At 46.4% G+C, this 18621-nt stretch overlaps 1 protein-coding gene across 1 annotated transcript; it reads right to left on the bottom strand.

Annotated features, from left to right (window-relative positions):
* Positions 1-14590: 14590 nt before the first annotated feature.
* Positions 14591-15987, bottom strand: LOC149160661 (uncharacterized). Its single transcript, XM_089435391.1, has 2 exons — positions 15075-15987; positions 14591-14994 (listed from the first exon to the last, which is right to left on the bottom strand). The coding sequence occupies exons 1-2, from the start codon at positions 15943-15945 to the stop codon at positions 14714-14716; spliced, it is 1152 nt and encodes a 383-aa protein (XP_089291517.1). The 5' UTR covers positions 15946-15987; the 3' UTR covers positions 14591-14713.
* Positions 15988-18621: the final 2634 nt, after the last annotated feature.

Below are 18621 nucleotides of genomic sequence, written 5' to 3'. Positions count from 1 at the left end.
GATAGAAAATTAGTATTTAGTCACAGTTTTGGTTCATCTCAACTCGTCTTTCTATATTGAGTGTGATAATCAAGTCCTGAAGTATAGGTGCAGTAGTTTTACTAGAAATGGAATCCTTGAAAGAATTTATGTCGCCTAGGTCAACTCCACAACTTTTGCTCCAAAAGAGAATTTAAGCTATCTCCTCCTAACATGGCAAGATTGAAAGAAGACAAAGATGAGCATGTTACTTATGATATGATTTTCTCAGGTTCACTATCTGTGCAAGGATCTCTCCAACAGGTGGTTTGCCTTTCTCTCCAATCATCCACTGCTTGACCTTGCTTCTTCTCCATTGAATGAATTCATGTTTGGGATCCACCTGTAGACCTCATACGACATGAAAATGTGAAAGAAACCACATCCATTCTCTTGCTGCAACTCTGAGAATCCTATTGAGTATTCCATTCACCTCTTAATTCTTCTCGATAAGTTTTAGTGCTTTTTGAACATTCCTTCTTGTTATAGATTCCACTACTTCCCTTTCCCTTTGGTAGTGGTTTTTTAACATTTTTGGAGGAACCTTTCTTCAATTTTTTCTCGAGATATTCATCATCTGATGCAGAGTCCAAGTGACAAGAGTTCTGACTTTGTTCCTCCCCAATTAGGTATGCATCCATAATCAGTTGAAGTAACCCTTTATAGGCGCAGAGCACACAGATCCATAGGAAAAGCCCGAGAATGCAAGTGTAGCTACAATTGACAATTGTAGTAAGTCAATGGCATATCTGGACATTGGATAGAAATAATCAGGTGGGAAGTTACTTCAAGAATACAAATAGGAGCATGGTACATGAGATTGCTGCCAAAAAAAAATTACAGACACAAAGCATACAAACGTGGCCTATTAAGCATCCTTTATTTTTCCTTATCTTAAACAATTCTAGATACTCCAAATTTGCATTCATGAATACTAAATATTTTGCAGACCTTTGTGTCATGACCTCTTCTTCTTATCAACAATTTGGAAAATCTTAAGAAATCACTTCCATTCAGAACCATTTTGATCCTGGATCAGTTGCTTAGTCTCAACATGTGACCAAAATAGGCCAATTAGCCCTTTTTTACTGCAATATTTGCTTATTTCATTCTAGGAAAGAAGTTGAATGCTTCCACTTTGAATCTATATGCATTAGTGAAGGTTCATAAATTGAAGCATCAATATTCTTCAAGCATTCTAGGGAACTATTTAAGATCACCATGGACATTCCTAATTATAATTTTACATTATGGTATGCATGGATGATTAATTGTATAATGATTGCAAACCTGTTAATGCAGTAAGAGCCCAATTATCTAGTTTGTATTCTCTAAGCATTCTCTCTTGAAAAGAGCATTGTTCATTTTTTTCCTATCTCCTTCCATAATTCAAACATCCACTATGTTAGTGGGTTCATTGACGAGGATTCATTCAATGAATGTAGTCCTGTTTTCTTGGAAGATAAAATTGTTTGCTTTCTATTCCCCCTTTTTCATGAGGACATAGCCATGGGAACTTATCTTGGGTAAGAACTTGGAGAAGAACTACATTCCATTGTTGGACTCCGTCTATTAGTATCAAGGCATACGACCACCACCTATAGCATGGCTAGCAGAGCCAGTAGCCGGGGTTTGAAAAGCACCTGTTGTTTCTGTTGATCTAGCAAAAGTAGTATATATATATACCCCCATAGTTGATCCAATCATATTTTTCTACTGGAGAGATCAAACCAGTAGCTAGCATTAAATCAATTTCTTTATTACCTTTTCCTTGAATTGGGGATTGAGTTGATATGGTGGATGCTTAACTTGCTTGGAATCTAGATGAAGCTATATATTCATCTCTCCCAACTCTCCTTGTATTCCCTTCATTTCAGTGAAACTCTATGGGAATAGATCTGAATATTATTTGAACAGAGACTCAATTCCCAAATTCACTTTCTGCAACTTCATTTAGAGGTTGGAGATTGGATATGTATATAAAATTATTTTTTCATTCAGATGTATGATTATAGCATGGATTTTGGTAATGTTTAGCCGAATTTATAAGTTTTGTTTTATGATTCAAGACATCATCATTACCATTTTATAAATGAATCAAAAGCCAATCTCCATACTATCCATACTACTTCTTGATGGATGGATGAGGAGAGGTAATTTTTTGTTTTTGATGTGGTTTGTATTTTGTTTAATCTATCTCTTCATTAGTACTGTGGTGAGCATCCCCTTCCCCATTCTAGGAGTATTATAATAGAATATAACCAAGTATTCCTTCGGCTGAGATGCGACCGGGAAACATGTCCCTCGAGGATTTGAACCTTGGTCTGGTTACGAAACACCTTGGCTTTACTATCGAAGGGAACCAAACTTTCCCAAAATTTTGATTAAACTTTTTTCCTAAATGCATGAGAGGGAAAGTTCGTTGGTATTGGCTCATTGGTGATATTGGTCTCCGAAAATGAATTCTCATTATGTTACATGTTTTCTCAGCTCTGCTTCATCTATCCCATCACATCATATCAAGAGTTAAATGAAATTGAGAAATGGTTTCCATAAATCCTGATGTTTCAGCTTGTGGGGATTGTTGCAAATGATTGCAACAGATCTTGGTTTCAATTCTAACTACACCTTTTCCACAGTGATCGTCTCATCTCTCATCGAGGATTGATTTATCCTACCTGGTTATGTTTAACTAAATCGTCTAATACAACAAGAACCCAATTGTTATGTGAAACATTGAAACCAAAAATATAGGGGATTGGGAAGTAAAACATACTCTTGGGTCTCCGGGATGTTGTTCTGGGTGCAGCCGCAGCAGCAACAGAAGTGTTGGGGCTGCTACCGTCCATCACAACAACAACAACGATAATTTGTAAGAACCAGACCCGAAATTTTCAGTCTTTTCATGGAGCGCAGAAAATGTATGTCAGCGACAAGTCAAGGGCATGATTTGTGAACGCTATTTATGATAAATCTCACTTACGTACCTTCATAACGCTTTCGTTGTTATTGGGAATAAAAGATAATTCATGGGGACAATCTCCCTGGTCATTGGAGGACCATCTTGGTATGAAGCAACTTCTTCTGTGAATCTTCCAAACATGTGAACAAGGTGTCAATGGCAACCAAAAATTCACAATATTCTATTATTTCCGCTTCTTTTCAAACAAAACAATATATGGATTTGAAATATTAAGAATAATTCACAATTAGTATGTTTCTTCAGAGCAGGTTAAAGCCTGGATTCCTGCCCCTTTGATTTGAGCTAAGGCTGTGGTTATCTGTCACTCTTTCCGCTTGGCATTTCTCTTGGAGTGGTTAAGGTATCGCTTTTTTTTTTAAATGGTTCGATCGTTGAGTGAGAAATTGGTGGGAGTTTATTTTAATCAGAAGGACTGTAGACAAGGACGTTATTGTTACACAGTAATTTATCACTGCCTTCCTGTCAGTCACCCTGCTGTGTCCAAGAAGTCACAATCACTAAATGTTTGCTCCCTGAACTGGCTAAAAAACCCATTTTTCCAAAGTTTTGTGCATCAGCGCGTCTGTTCCTAAAATAACCGCGATGACCAGCGCCCCACAGTCTATTTCGTGCGCTGCCATCGCGGAAGAACATCATTTTTCCGCGATGACGCACAGCGCGGCTTTCACGTGTCCTTCCGCGCTGACATGGCTTGTTCAGTTGTTGTCATGTGCTGACAGCGCGGCAGTCTCCATATAATCCGCGCTGATCCAGTTTGGGCGAATTTGTTCAAACAACCAGCCTTCCAGATCTCTCCAGGCTTGGTTGTTAGCTTTGTGAATGTCGACTCCCTTCTATGGCATGTCTATTCGACCTTTTGCAACTACTCCCCTTGAAGATAAGCTCATCCTTCCACCTTTTTAGGAGACTCCTTCTCCTATATAAACTTCCACCATTACCATGAGCAGCTGGTTAGAAAATAGCTAGACTTAGCTTGGATTATACAAGAGCTTGTAGTGCTCAGATTGCTGCTATAGGTGTGGTGTGTTAGGAGTGGAAGTGATTGATTGCTTTGGGAAGTTTGTTTGTGACATTTGTGTGAGAGAGAGAGACTAGTTTGTCTTGGGAGAACCATCCTCAAAGGTGAATGCTTGAGATACATGCTGACTGATCCCTCCTGAGAAGTTTATCGACGTCAGAACATTTGGTTGTACTCTTCTCTATTCTGATTAATAATAGATGACTGCTATTATTGTTCCATTCTCGTTTGTTTATGCAATGGATAAATGTGAATTATGTCTTTTCTGACTGGCATATAGTTACTTTTACTAGATTTCACGCTTGCGTTTGCTTTCCCTTCGTGTGTGCAGGTGTCCGTTCGCGGGGATCGCGGAAGACTATGACCAGCTGAAGCGAAGGAGCAAGGGAAACATCCCCTCGACAAACGACAGCGCAGGAATCCAAGTAGGTGCTCTTTACTTCTTGTCTAATTGTAACTAGGGACATGCGTGGCAGCATTGTGTGATTGTTGCTAGACCCCTGTTGGGCTAGTAGGGATCGCCTCTATCCGTAGAGGGGATTTACCTTCTCAACAATTTGGCGACTCCGCTGGGGATCAGCCTTTTTGTTTTTGAGTCCACTTTTGTGTTTGGCTTTGATTGATCTCTTTGTGGGTTTTTGGGATTGTCTTTTGTGGCTTATGAACTTTCTGGGTGTTTCTGGAAAGCGTCTTTATTATTAAAAAGCTCCTGCCTTTGGTTTGGGAAGTTTTTGTTTTGGCTTTCCTTGTTTTTTACTCCCAGCGCGTTTTATTTCGGAACAGTCGCGCTGACATCGCGGCCCTGTTCTTTTGGTTTTCTCTTCATCGCGCCTGTACGTCTAACAGTCGCGCTGACCTCGTTTTCAAGGGCAGCGCGCTTTATTCGTGTTCTTCCGCGCTGACATCGCGCCCCCTCTTCTTTGCGATTTCGGTCATCGCGTCTGTGTGTCTTATATCCGCGCTGACCTCGTTTGTCCTAGGGCAGCGCGCTTTTTCCCTGACTTTCCGCGCTGACGTCGCAAAGTTGCTGAAGGCCTCCCCCTGTCAGCGCAAAGTTGCTGAAGGCTACCCGCGCTGAGCCTGAAAAACTTTTTTTTTGTCCAATTTGACCTCCTGAACCTCTTGCTGTGACTTTCCCTGCTTCTCCCCACTTGTCTGATGACTTGTTTTTCACTCTCTGAACTTTGAACTGTTTGATTACGAAGCTCAACTCCATAGGGTTTCGTTTTGCTTGGTTTTAAGTTTGCAAACAACTTCCCTTCTAGCTGCTTGGTTCACGTTTTCGTCCTGACTTTCGCGATTACTGGATTGTGTTTGAGTCTCTAATTGACTGGTTGCAACTCTGGTCCATCGGATGTTTGCTTTTCTCTATTTGATTTCACGCTCTGAACCCTAGGACATCTAGCGGCCGTGTGTGTGTCAAGCCTCCCGCAAGGATCCCTGTTTGCTTGATTGACCAGCTCATTCTAGACTCGCTCTTCGCATTTTTTCAGTGATTGTTAGAGTGTATTGGTTTGTGCTTCCAAGTGATCTTTTGCGCTTCCTCCTTGCTTGCAATCCTTGCTTGTTTTGCAGAGCTTAGATCACATAGCTCGTGCATTACCTTGTTTCCCTTTGATTTCGAGACTTTGGTTGAGTGTTTTGGGAACTTCGTGTGCTCTCATTAAGTAGTTTACTTGGTGTTCAAGTTCCTCCAAATTCCTTTAGGTGTGTTATGTCAATAAAAGGAAACGAATTAGTAGCTTGTTTTAAAATTCGAGAAGGAAAAGAACATTTCATTGATTTCCATTTTCAAAAGAAAAGTTTCCTTTCCTCGCTTTAGTTGCATTTAGCTACTTTTTTGTTTGTTTTCGTTTTGTTTCAAAAATTCTCTGCCCTCTCGTAGCTAGAATTCATCGAACGAAACGAAATTCTTTTGCATATAGATTGCATCTAAGTAATTGTGAGCGAACATACGATAGAGCTTGGAATCGAAACTTAATCTCAAGATCAACTATAAAATGAACCAAATGAATCTAAAAACGCATTGGAACTAAACGCAAATATTTAGAGGTCTAGGTTAGAGACGTGTTCCGGCGTCTTAAAACATAGTCACTGTTGTTTCACATTGGGTTGGGTGATTCCTCCTTCTGTGACTCGATAGTGGTCTAATACGGACTGCGCTCCCATGTACCGTCGAGTATATAGGGAGACCCCACTAGGCTTTTATCCTTTATCCATAGGAAGCCGAGTCGGCCGCCCTACAATTCGCAATGCAGTGAACACAGCATTCACGAAGATTGACCACCCGTACCCTAAAAAGTATTCTGTGGTTTTGCGAAGAGTTTGGCACACCCTCTACCTAGAAGTTCCAGAGCAGTCACTTTTGATCCTTTTCGGACTCCCTAAACGAAAAGGTGCCTGTGAGCGTCTTGTCACTTCGTGCTCATTAAACATTCGAAGGAGACTGGAGTCATCTTTGTCCTTTTCTCGACTCCTGAAATATGAAAAGGTCAAGTTTGGTCCTTGCGTCTTAAAAAATTAATTTGGCCACGATAACATCTCCTTTTTAGGTCTTGTGTGCGATAGTTTTGAGTAGGCTTTTATCGATAGTTTCCTTTAAGAGTTCTCAGGGGTCTGGTCATCCTGGCTGACCCATCAACTCCCGGTATAAGTGACCAAGGTTCTCAATCCTCTGTTGCTCCCGAGGTACCAGTTGAAGGCGGTACTCTTCCCATTGTTCCGAGTATCCAGCCTATTAACGTACGGTCCCCAGGCAACCCAGATTACTTGGAGGATTGGAATCCCGTCTGGGAAGAAGATTGGGATACCCCCCAAACCCCCCGTACCCCTTTAGGTATGTCATCTCCAATGGAGGGGGCAGCTTCCAGCACGGGTGAGACACCCGCAGTCACAGACATCGAGACACCCGCGGTCACAGACATTGAGACCCCGATCCCGTCTTCATCTCCCCTCCCTCCACGATATCAATCGCTAAGGGATAGGTATGATGCTAGAACAACTTCTACCACTATATGGGATCCTACTCTCGCTGCCTCGATCGGCCCTTTTGTTTCGCAGCCTCTTTTCCCACCCCTCACGTCAGAACTCAACCCGCCCGTCACCTCAGTTCCCGCTCAACCTACTGTTTGTGTAGCACGTTCGACTCCGGTCGTCAGTGCTGTACCGATTCCCTCGTCTGAAGTTCCTCAAGCTGGTTCTTTTCTTGGAGGCATTCCAGGATCAGGACCGTATGATGCTTATGGGGAACCTATAACAGACCCAGATTACGATGGTCCTGTTTTCTTCTTCGATGCAAATGGTGAGTTCCTTGAGGAAATCTCAGGTCTCCCTCGTCACCCCTTCGAAGAGAACGAGGAATCTTTGAATGTCAGGTATGACCACACTACTAAGTACTTTGGAAACCGAGACCCTCCTCGGCAGCCCATAGGACCACCCAATCAGGACCCGTCATTCTACGTGCAGCCCCCTCAAGGGCAACCATTATATGGCCTGCCTGACCCAGGACAATCTGGGCACCCACAAGGTCAACCTTACCAGGAACAACCTATGGACATGGGAGGTCCGCCATACCCATATCAGAATCAACCTACTGGGCAGCCAGAGCAACCGTCTTTTCAAGACCAGCTTGGTTTCCAGCCAGGGTACCCCTCTGGACCAACTGGCTCAGTTTACAATCCCTCAAATCAACCAGCCGTCCAGCAAGGGTATCCTTATGGCCAGGGTAGACAACCCTATGTTCAACAGGGCCCACCTACCCCTCGAAACACAAATCCTTCTGGGCAAGGGGCGCAACCCTCTGCCCAGCCTATATACCCAAGAGGGCAGCCTGCCGTACAGCAAGCCCAACCCTCTTCCCAACCCGGTTACAGTGGGGGACAAACGAGCCAACCGTCTATACAGCCAAATCAACCCGGGGTCTACCCTCACCGTCAACCTGGACAAGCTGGCCAGCCTCAGCGTCAACCAGCTATCCAACCAATTCGACCACCCGTTCCGCGAAGACAGCCCTTGGTGGCACATGGACAACCTGGCGTTCAGCAAGGCTATCCTGCTGGCCAACCAGGTCCATCTCGAATCCGACCAAGTCAACCTTCGGGACGTGTAGTCCAACCTCAACCGGTTCAAGGACAATACTCTGGGCCTCAGACTCAAACAGGTTATCAACCTCCATATCAAACGCAGCCTGCCTACCAAGCTCCGTATGCGACCCAGCAGTCACATGGCTACCAGCAACCCCAGGGGCAAAATCAGTATACTCCTTACCAAAATTATCAGCGACCACAGGTCACTCCCTATCAAAATTATCAATATGGTCAACCTGGCGGGCAAGCTGCTAATTCATGGGGAGCTGGGGGGCAAACACAGGGACAGTCGTCCGCACACGGACAAAACTCCTACGGACAAACTCCCTATGTGCCAGGTCCTTTCGGACCAGGTCCATCGGGACAAAATTCCTATGCGGCCGGTCCTTTCGGGCCAGGTCCGTCTGGACAAAGTTCGTGGGGGCAACCCCAATCTGGGTGGAACCCTAATATCGCCTCGAACCCTCAGCCACAGATGTCCTTCAACCCGCAGCTACCATTTTTGGCTACGTTGGAACTACCCGATGTGTCCAAGTTAACAAATGATCCTATTTTGCATAACTCATGGTGGCCACCGGTTCCGACCAAAATACCAGGTGACTGTCCAAAGTTCGACGGCAAAGCCGGAGAGGATCCTCAAGCCCACGTAATGACCTATCACCTTTGGTGTTCATCTAACTCATGGCTTGATGATTCTATCCGACTGCGCCTCTTCCAGAGGACCCTCACTGGTTCAGCCGCAAAATGGTACATCGAACTTCATCGCGGTATGTTTTCAGACTTTAACTCGTTGGCTATGGCCTTTCTTACTCATTTTCAGTTACCCATTCGGTACGAGACTGGGACCCATTTGCTCACGTCTCTAAAACAGGATACGGCAACGCACATCTCTGATCATATACATGAATGGAGAAGGCGCCGTCGTTTGATTAAATTTTGGATTCCCGATCAACTCCTGACCGACTGGTTTACCACGTCCTTTGTTCCTAAAATTGCCAAAGATATTGCAATGGGGGCGTGTGTAACTGAAGAGCAAGCGATTGCGCGAGCTCAATACCTTGACTTAGTATATTCTCAGTCAGGTACTTTGTATGACTATTTGCCAGATGCCCCGAGGCACGGACAAACCAAAGCTCCACCGAAACCGTCTGTGGATGGAGTTATTGGCTCCGTGAATTCACCAAGTAAGAAATCAACCGCAAACTCTGGGAAGCAGAAACAAAACGCCTCTAACGAGAATGCTTCTCAGAGCCCATCTATTCCTGGGAATACCTCCGAGGTAAATGCCGTTCAGTCCACCGCGGCAGACAAATCCTCGAAAGGCAAAAAGAAAGGAAAGGCCAAAGAAAAATCCGGACAACCTAAGCAAAATTCTCCTAAACCTCCCACCGAGGACGGAGCCAAGCGGAAGCCTAAGTATCCCTGCCTCATTTGCGAGGAGGATCACTACACCAAGGACTGCCCTAGGCGGTCCGAGGTTAGTCGGCTTTTAAAAGGTGCTTCAGGGTCCCCCGCCGTCCTTAAAGAGCCTTTCCCATCCCAGCAGACGCATCAGGTGGCAGACCCTTCTCAATCCTCTTCCTCGTTCGGTTCTCAAGTATTCATGGCAGGAACCATCCCCGTCCACGTCACGACTCGAATGAAAGAATATCCATCTTCAGCCGGGAAGGAGCCGGAGGTCCCCTCCAGCGCTCCCGCGTCTAGTTCTGGCCCTCTTCACATTGAACGGCCCAGCACCGAGACGATCCCCCGACCCCCTCCCAAAGGTGTACTCAGGAAGTCATCTTATAACCCCAATGCTCGTGCCGCACAGCATTATAGCATTGTCGAGGACTTAGCTCAGGCTCCGTCTGCTATGTCCGCGTTAGAAGTCCTCCAGAGCTGCCCCTCCCAGAGGAAGTCCCTGCTATCAGCAATTGGTGGCATCGACCCGGCAGATTCGGATCTCATTTCTTTCGACCTCGAAGGTTTCACGCAGAGATTACCTCATCAGGTGGCCTTCCTTATACAAGTTCTCATCAAAGGCAAGACGATTCACCGTACTGTCATTGATGAGGGAGCCTCAACCTGCATCATGTCAGTTGCTTGTTGGAAGGCTCTTGGTTCGCCTGCTCTGAACCAGTCTCCCACCACCCTAGAGGCGTTCGATGGAAGAGAATCTCGTCCACTTGGTATCCTCCCGCGTTTACCTATCTCTTTAGAAGGCAAAACTGTAGAAGTCGAGGTTGAAGTCGTTGACGCTAACCTCACTTACAACCTCCTTCTAGGACGAAGCTGGACTTATGCCATGCAGGCCGTGGCTTCCTCCTTATTCCGTGTCGTTCGTTTTCCCCATCAAGGAAAAATCGTCACGGTGGACCAGCTGTCCTTTTTTGCTTCCTCTTCTGAAGGGAATGTACCATTCGTGGAGCATACCTTCAAATCGCTCGAGAGTGTGGGTGCCGGATTATTTAAAGATCCCTCCTTGATGGGAGTCTTTCCCCTCCCACCTCCAAATCTCGCCTCCGTTAACATGATCAGGACGCATTCTGATCCATGGGTTCTCCCTCCCGTGAATCAAGAAGACTCATGGGGCGAGATGATGCCGTTGAGCCCAGCCGAGCTCAACTACATCGAAATAGTTGCTGCATCGGCTTCAACCTCCGGACCTGCTTTTCCAAGCAGCGTTCCCGATTCACCTCAAACCTTCCCCTGGTTGGGAGAGAAGGCCACCTCGGACCCCCTGAAAGAATCATTCCCATCCGACGAGGCTATTATCGAGACTATGTCTCCCGAAGAGCTCCCTTGGTTTGATCACCACCATCGCTCTTCGTTCCTCCCTCCTTATTCGGAAATGGCCACGTGTCTCGGAAAGTTTGCTTCATGTCTCCCACATATCCCTCTCCAAACACCTATCCAGTTATATCAAGTGTCCTCGGAAGGGAACATGGGTAACATTACACAAACTTTGGCTATCGACATCTCTGTCAAAACAGGAGTTGTCGAAAATATTCATATTGGAGTCACATGTACTCCCGAGGAAATTCAAATCTACACAGATCTATTTCGTGAATTTCGTGATGTTTTCGCATGGTCTTACGAAGAAATGCCCGGCATTGACCCCAGTATCGTGGAGCACGGAATCCCTACCTATCCTGGGGCTAAGCCTGTTCGTCAGCGTTTACGCCCGGTGCACCCTCGAAAGGCTGCAGCCATCAAGGCCGAAGTTGAAAAGCTTTTTCGAGCTGGTTTCATTTATGCCATTCCCCTCACGGAATGGGTATCTAATATAGTTCCTGTCAATAAAAAACAGGGCACTATTCGGGTTTGTGTTGACTATCGCGATATCAATCGCGCCTGTCCAAAAGATAACTTTCCTACGCCCTTTATTGATCAGCTTATCGATGATTGCGCAGGAAGCGAAATTTATTCGTTCATGGACGGCTTTTCTGGTTACAACCAGATCAACATAGCCCCCGCAGACCAGCACAAGACCGCTTTCATTTGTCCTTGGGGCACCTTCGCTTACAAGAAGCTACCTTTCGGTCTTAAAAATGCCGGTGCCACTTTCCAGCGTGCGATGTCGTATGCTTTTCATGATATCCGAAACATCGTACAACCTTACCTGGATGATCTACCCGCTCATTCAGCTAAACGTCAAGACCATCCATCTCATTTACGCGAAATCTTCCTTCGCTGTCGACACTACCGTATTCGACTCAATCCGCATAAGTGTGTCTTCTGCGTGGAATCTGGCCGACTACTCGGGTTTATCGTCTCCCGAGAAGGCATCCGTTTGGATCCCCTTAAAGTCGAGGCCATTGTGAATCTTCCTCCCCCTGCCACTCTACAGCAATTACAAAGCTTGCAGGGAAAAGCCAATTTTCTCAGACGATTCATCCCAAATTACGCCGAGGTGGCCAAGGGTTTCACGCGATTACTAAAGCGAGACACGCCCTTTCATTGGGACGCTATCGCTCAGCAATCTTTTGAGCATCTTAAAGACCTTCTGGTCTCAGCTCCGCTCCTAAGACCTCCAAATTACCACCGTGACTACACCCTTTATCTGGCCGCCGCCGATACCACCATCGGCATGGTTTTAGTGCAAGATGATGACAATGGCTCAGAGCACGTTGTATACTATCTTAGTCGCAACCTCCTTGATACGGAGACTCGCTATGCATATGTCGAAAAGTTGGCATTGGCTGCTGTATGTGCCGTCCAACGTTTCCGTCATTACATCCTGTTGCGCACAACGACCGTGATCTCTGACTGCAACCCCATGACCTATATTTTATCACGTCAGTTGCTGGGGGGCAAATACTCGAAGTGGATCGTAATCCTCCAAGAGTTCGACTTGGAATTTACTGCCGCCAAGTCCAAGAAATCCCTGGTCTTTGCTGAACTGCTCTGTTCCTTACCATCTCAATCTGCACCATCTCATTTAGAGGAGCGAATTCCGGATGAAACACTCTTTCTCATCAGCACTCTCGACCCATGGTACGGAGACATCATTGTATATTTACAAACGTCTTCGTTTCGTCCTAATACATCAAAAGAAGCCCGACGACGGATCCGTCATCAGGCTCAACCATATCGCATTTTGGGCGACACCCTGTACCGCCTCGGCGTCGATTCCCTTCTTCGCCGATGCTTAACTCTCGAGGAAGCTGAGCGAGTCATGAATGACTGCCACTCCGGCGCTTGTGGTGGCCACATGTCCGGATACGCTACCGCTCAAAAGATCCTCCGCGCTGGTTATTTCTGGCCCTCTATATTCAAGGATTGTATCCTTGCTGTACGCGCATGCCATGAATGCCAGGTTTACCACCGGAAGATGCGTGCACCTGTTGCACCACTGCACCCTGTGGTAACCGTAGGTCCATTTGCCAAATGGGGCATCGATTATACGTCCTGTAACCCTCGTTCGGCCGGGGGGCATGGGTACATTATCGTTGCCGTGGATTATTTCACCAAGTGGGCCGAAGCAATGCCTACATTAAACGAAGACGGTCACACAGCGGCGCAGTTTCTATTCAATCATATCATCACTCGCTTCGGAGTCCCTCAGGCTATCGTTACAGATCATGGAAAGCATTTCCGAAATCATATGATGACAGAGTTAACAAACCAGTTAGGCTTGCGTCAAGATAGTTCGTCACCCTACTATCCTCAATCTAACGGTCAAGTTGAAGCTGTGAACAAAGTTTTGATCACCATGCTTCAACGCACCGTCAATACGCACAAGTCAAACTGGCATCTAATGCTTTTCCCAGCCTTGTGGGCCTACCGGACTTCTGTGAAGGATGCCACCGGTTTCACCCCGTTTCAACTAGTCTATGGACTGGAGGCTACCCTTCCCGTCGAATGTGAAATTCCTTCATTAAAATTAGCTGTCGAGTTGCTTCCCAACACCACTTCGGTGGAGGAACGACTTCTTTACCTAGAACGGTTAGACGAGACTCGTCGTTTGGCCTCTCTGGCTATTGAAGCGCAGAAGAAGAGAGTCAAGGCTCACTTCGATCAAAATATTCATCCTCGTTCCTTTGTTGAGGGAGATTTAGTACTGCTCTACGATCAAGCTAAGGATAAGCTGGGGGCAGGAAAACTCGAATCCATGTGGTTAGGCCCCTACATCGTGAAACGTGTTTTACAAAAGGGCGCATATGAGTTGATTGATTATGAAGGGAATCCTCTTGACAAGCCCCGAAATGGGCTCTATCTGAAGAAGTACTATGCATAACTGCTCACAGTCACTTTGTATATACGTGTGTTTTGAGTTTTTATTGCATGAGTTTCTTTTGCTTTGGTGTGAAGGCGTGTTTTTGCCCCTTATTATGCTTTCTCTTTCCTGCGCAGATGTCTCGTACTCCTTATGTTGGTTTCGCTGATGGTGCCTGCCGTAGTACTTGTAATTTGTCTTCGGCAGCGTGGGTGATCTACGATCCTCACGGGGAGTTGATAAACCTACAGGGTGTGTGCCTAGGTCGTACCACTAACAATGTTGCCGAGTACAGTGCTGTAATAGAATTGCTTGCCGAAGCAGTTGACCTCGGCATCCGAGAGCTAGTGGTAAACCTGGACTCCCAGTTGGTGGTCCATCAACTAAACAGGCAATATTCCGTCAGAGACCAGCGCATATTAAGGTTATACCTACGTGTGAGATTGTTAGAACGGAGTTTTGATTTCATTACTTATCAGCATATTCCAAGACGATTAAATACGTTGACTGATGCATTGGCAAATCGTGTATTAGACAGACATTTGCGAAACAGATAAACATCATACAAAGAAGGAAAGAACAGCATAGTAAGACCCTAAGCATATGTAAATAAGTCATTCCAAGCATAGTTTGCACGTGTGTTTTTAAGCTTGCATTAAACATATAAAATCCATGAGTCGAGTGTCATGCGAATCCATACATAAGATCACAAATTGTACTAAAACAAACGCATAATACAGATAACACATCATCATATGTAACAACGACTCATCCAAAAACCGGTATGTATATATATATATATCGTGTGGCGCACTGAGGCGCTCAAAAATAGAAGTACGTGTCCCAAAATCTCAGTACATCCGAGTCATAATGTCTCAAAATAAACAGTGGAAATAAAACCTAGGTGACTAATCGGCTGGGTGGTGCTCTCTGTAGTACACGGCCGCTCGTGCTACCCGCCTCAGAAGGCGGTGCACTCTGGGTTCCACACCCACTGTGTGGATCTGATGCTCCACAGGGACCTCCTCAACCCCCTGGAAATCCGGTACCCCCTCCAGCAACCCCTCAAGGTTGCGAGCCACAACCTCTGGCGTGTTGGCCTCTGGAGGGGCTAAGGCCAAAGCTCCGGCTCCTGGGCCCTCTCTCCGTGCCGTGACAGCCAGGCCAATCGGTCTAGTAGGCCCTACATCTGCGTGACAAGACATTTATTAGGACATGTACATAATAAAAAAAAATATACAAAACTCAAAAAGACAAAAAGTGTCATACCTGCATCATCCCACTGTTCACCCGGAGGCAGCACCAAGTCAGGATCATTGCGGAAATCCATCCCTGCATATGGCCAATCCTGTACGAAGATCTCCTGTTGGTCCAACCAGTCTCTGAAATATACCCCCCAGCTATGTGGTCGGCCGCCACCCCCACGTGGCATAATCCGAGCCCATCGAGTGGCCCTCGTCTCTCGAGGATCTCTGGGGGCATCCACAGCCATAGACTGCAGCCGCATGGCTGGTACTCGCTCCAGAATAAGCGGGACCAGGATCGATCCATACCCGAACTGCTTCGTCTCTCCGCGACGGCAGTTGCTCAACTGCCTTTTCATATTGTTGCACACTGCAGTGCACCAGTCGAACACGGTAGGCTCGAGACACTCGAGGGCTAGTAGGAGATGAGTCTTGGACGCCTCATGGTTCGCCATGCTGCCCGCTGCCCGGGTCACCATGAACAGGATGGTGCGCAACACTATGTCTCTCACTGTGGGGATCGAGCACTTCCCACTCCGCGTCTTTACTGCCCCTGGGCAAACCTCAGCCATTAAGTCATCCAGGGTACCACCGCTAGGTCGCTGCCCCTCTAAGATGGGCCTCCCACCTCGGCGCGACAGCCCAGTCAAGAAGAAGATGTCCATATGATCGAACTCGATGTCGTGACCGCGGATGGTGAATTTTTGGTCCACCGGGTTCCATGCCCTGATCAGCAGCTCCAGCAAATCATGTTGGGCCCTTAGACGCGGCGTCAGGAAGAATTTCATGAATCCACACGCCCGCATGGCGTTGCAACAATTTACGTCTCCCCAAGCAGCCACATCCTCCACATCGTGAACTCTCTCTTGCCATTGAAAAGCCATGATGTCCTGCATGAACAATAAAACCGATCAGAAGTGCTTCCAGGTAAAAATTCACGTTCATTTTCAAAAAAAACAAAATTTTTCCGCGCCAGCGCGACTGTTTTAGAAACAGCCGCGCTGACAATGGCAGCTCTTTGTTAAAAATGCGAGGTCAGCGCGGAAGAACACGCCTTTTCCGCGCTGACCCGAAGTTGGTTATATTGCCTATTTTTCGATCAGCGCGACCCCGTGGGCAATTTCCGCGCTGACCGAGGGCGCACCCATGCAAATAAAAAATGCCCAATTGGGCCTATTCGACCGTTAAAAAACTCCTAAAATGAACCAGAATGCAGGGCAAAGGAATGGGAACCTACCTGGAAGAAGCAGATCTGAAAATGGTCTCCGGATGGGCTGGAAATCGCTCCGTCAACTTTTTGGCTTCTCCACGTTCTTCGCACTCCAAATAGTAAAATGGTAAAAATGACTTATTACCCCCCCTATTTATAGTAAAAACTCCTAAATTACCATATTTTTTGGGTTTTTACCATTTTTTGCCATAAAACTAGCCTTGGTTCTGTTTTCAAGCATGTTTCAATATGTTTTTTACGCATATCGAATGGATTTATGCGGGTAGTGCCCTTGTGCAGGTACAGGTATCGCAGCTTGGTCATGACAGTCCACGATTCATGTGATTCCCAAAGTGTCGTCTCTAAGCTCTTCTCCGACGTTAAACAAGAGAAGATGGCCGAGCTCCCTTTCAGCTCGTTAAAGGGAACGAAAGGCGGTCGTTTTTAAGCTCTTTTTCCGACCGTTAAACCAAAAAGATCGCCGGGTGCTTGTCGTTTCGCACTCGATATTGGCTCTAAAACGACATGTCTTCGACCACTTTTTTACTTTTTCCGGTCGGCGACACTATTTATGAAAAGTACTCCTCGGTTGTAATGACCGGGCGGTTCTTTCGAGCACAGTTTTATACTTTTTCGGGCTCGAGAGACACAACTGTACGAAAAAGGACCCCCCTGGAGCCTCCTTTTCCGCATTCTTTTCAGACTCTCGAAACAAGAAAAGAAGCCGAGTTTTTCCTTTGTCAGGCTCGTTAAACACTCAATGACATCGGATATTGTCAACATGACACACATCAAGCATATGTTACCCCCGTCAAGCTTGTCGTCCAAAAATAATCGGGGTACCTGCCTGCAAAGGTGGGGAAAATGGAACTTTGATTACAGTCGTCTCGGCAGTACGTCGCTCTTGAACACGGCACTCCGCTGTTTCGTGTCTGGGTGGGGTCATCTCATCTCGTTTTCACTAACCTCCATGGGTTTGGGACATCCTATTTGACCTCTCATCTGTTTATTGCCATCATCATCCTACCCGCTGCTCATTTGATGTCAAGTACTGCCAAATCCGTTATAGTGCCGTTATGTGTTCAAGAGAAGTTGTCCTCTGCCACAAAGCAACCTCGTTCGCTATCTCATCACAAATTATTATACCTCTGTCTCGTGTCGCTGATGTGGGAATCATTATGGCCCACCTTCGATCAAGGCCACTTCTCGTCGACTTCAACTCATTATCCGAGAAAGTGACTTAGAGACTCCTTCCAGGTGCCTTGGAGCCTGCATGCCTCAATGGCAGGTTCCTCGTGTTCGACGCAAGGTTTACATCATTGACCTACGATCGAATGATTCCGTGGGTGTTCGACACCAACTCATTGATTCACACGCTACGGATTGTACCTATAGTACCTTGAGGGCCATTGTCATTATTGGTGGTACCTCTCGCGTCTGTTAACGGTTCTCATCATTGACCGGTAATCAGGCGATGTTCATACATGTTCGACTCCAACCCCTGTATTCACATGTGTGGACCTGTACTCTGTTCGGGTCGAGATGGAGCGCAAGACCCTGGATCCTTGCTCACTGTGGTCCAGGCTGCGATTTTGTGGATAATCATTACATGACTCATCGATGGATGGCTGCGCCCATACCTGAGTCTTCATGGATGGCTGCGACCATACCTTGTCTTTATTATGGTCTCTTTAGCTGGGTGGCTGCGTCCATACCATAGACCAGTCTTGCATGTCTTTTGGATGGCTGCGCCCATACCTAGACTGCGTGTACATGATTGTCAGAGATTTTTCGGTACTTCCTGGTGGTGTTCCAGTTCGGCGTGTGTTGTAAAGCATTTCACCCCTCCCACTCTCTCGGTCTTCATGCTTTAGGGGGCATCTGTTACACAGTAATTTATCACTGCCTTCCTGTCAGTCACCCTGCTGTGTCCAAGAAGTCACAATCACTAAATGTTTGCTCCCTGAACTGGCTAAAAAACCCATTTTTCCAAAGTTTTGTGCATCAGCGCGTCTGTTCCTAAAATAACCGCGATGACCAGCGCCCCACAGTCTATTTCGTGCGCTGCCATCGCGGAAGAACATCATTTTTCCGCGATGACGCACAGCGCGGCTTTCACGTGTCCTTCCGCGCTGACATGGCTTGTTCAGTTGTTGTCATGTGCTGACAGCGCGGCAGTCTCCATATAATCCGCGCTGATCCAGTTTGGGCGAATTTGTTCAAACAACCAGCCTTCCAGATCTCTCCAGGCTTGGTTGTTAGCTTTGTGAATGTCGACTCCCTTCTATGGCATGTCTGTTCGACCTTTTGCAACTACTCCCCTTGAAGATAAGCTCATCCTTCCACCTTTTTAGGAGACTCC

This window comes from Pinus tabuliformis, chromosome 5_2 (genome assembly GCF_031772625.1).
Source record: "Pinus tabuliformis cultivar Carrire ecotype Pingquan chromosome 5_2, CPIR1, whole genome shotgun sequence".
Taxonomy (NCBI): domain Eukaryota; kingdom Viridiplantae; phylum Streptophyta; class Pinopsida; order Pinales; family Pinaceae; genus Pinus; species Pinus tabuliformis.
This window is presented reverse-complemented; position numbering and strand designations above follow the sequence as displayed.

What these genes read in the sequence shown, in the direction of transcription:
- LOC149160661 (XM_089435391.1), bottom strand. Translation starts at nt 15,945, where the DNA reads ATGCAGGACATCATGGCTTTTCAATGGCAAGAGAGAGTTCACGATGTG. An exon ending in TGAACAGTGGGATGATGCAG is followed by an intron (nt 14,995 to 15,074) that starts GTATGACACTTT and finishes CTTGTCACGCAG; the next exon opens with ATGTAGGGCCTACTAGACCG.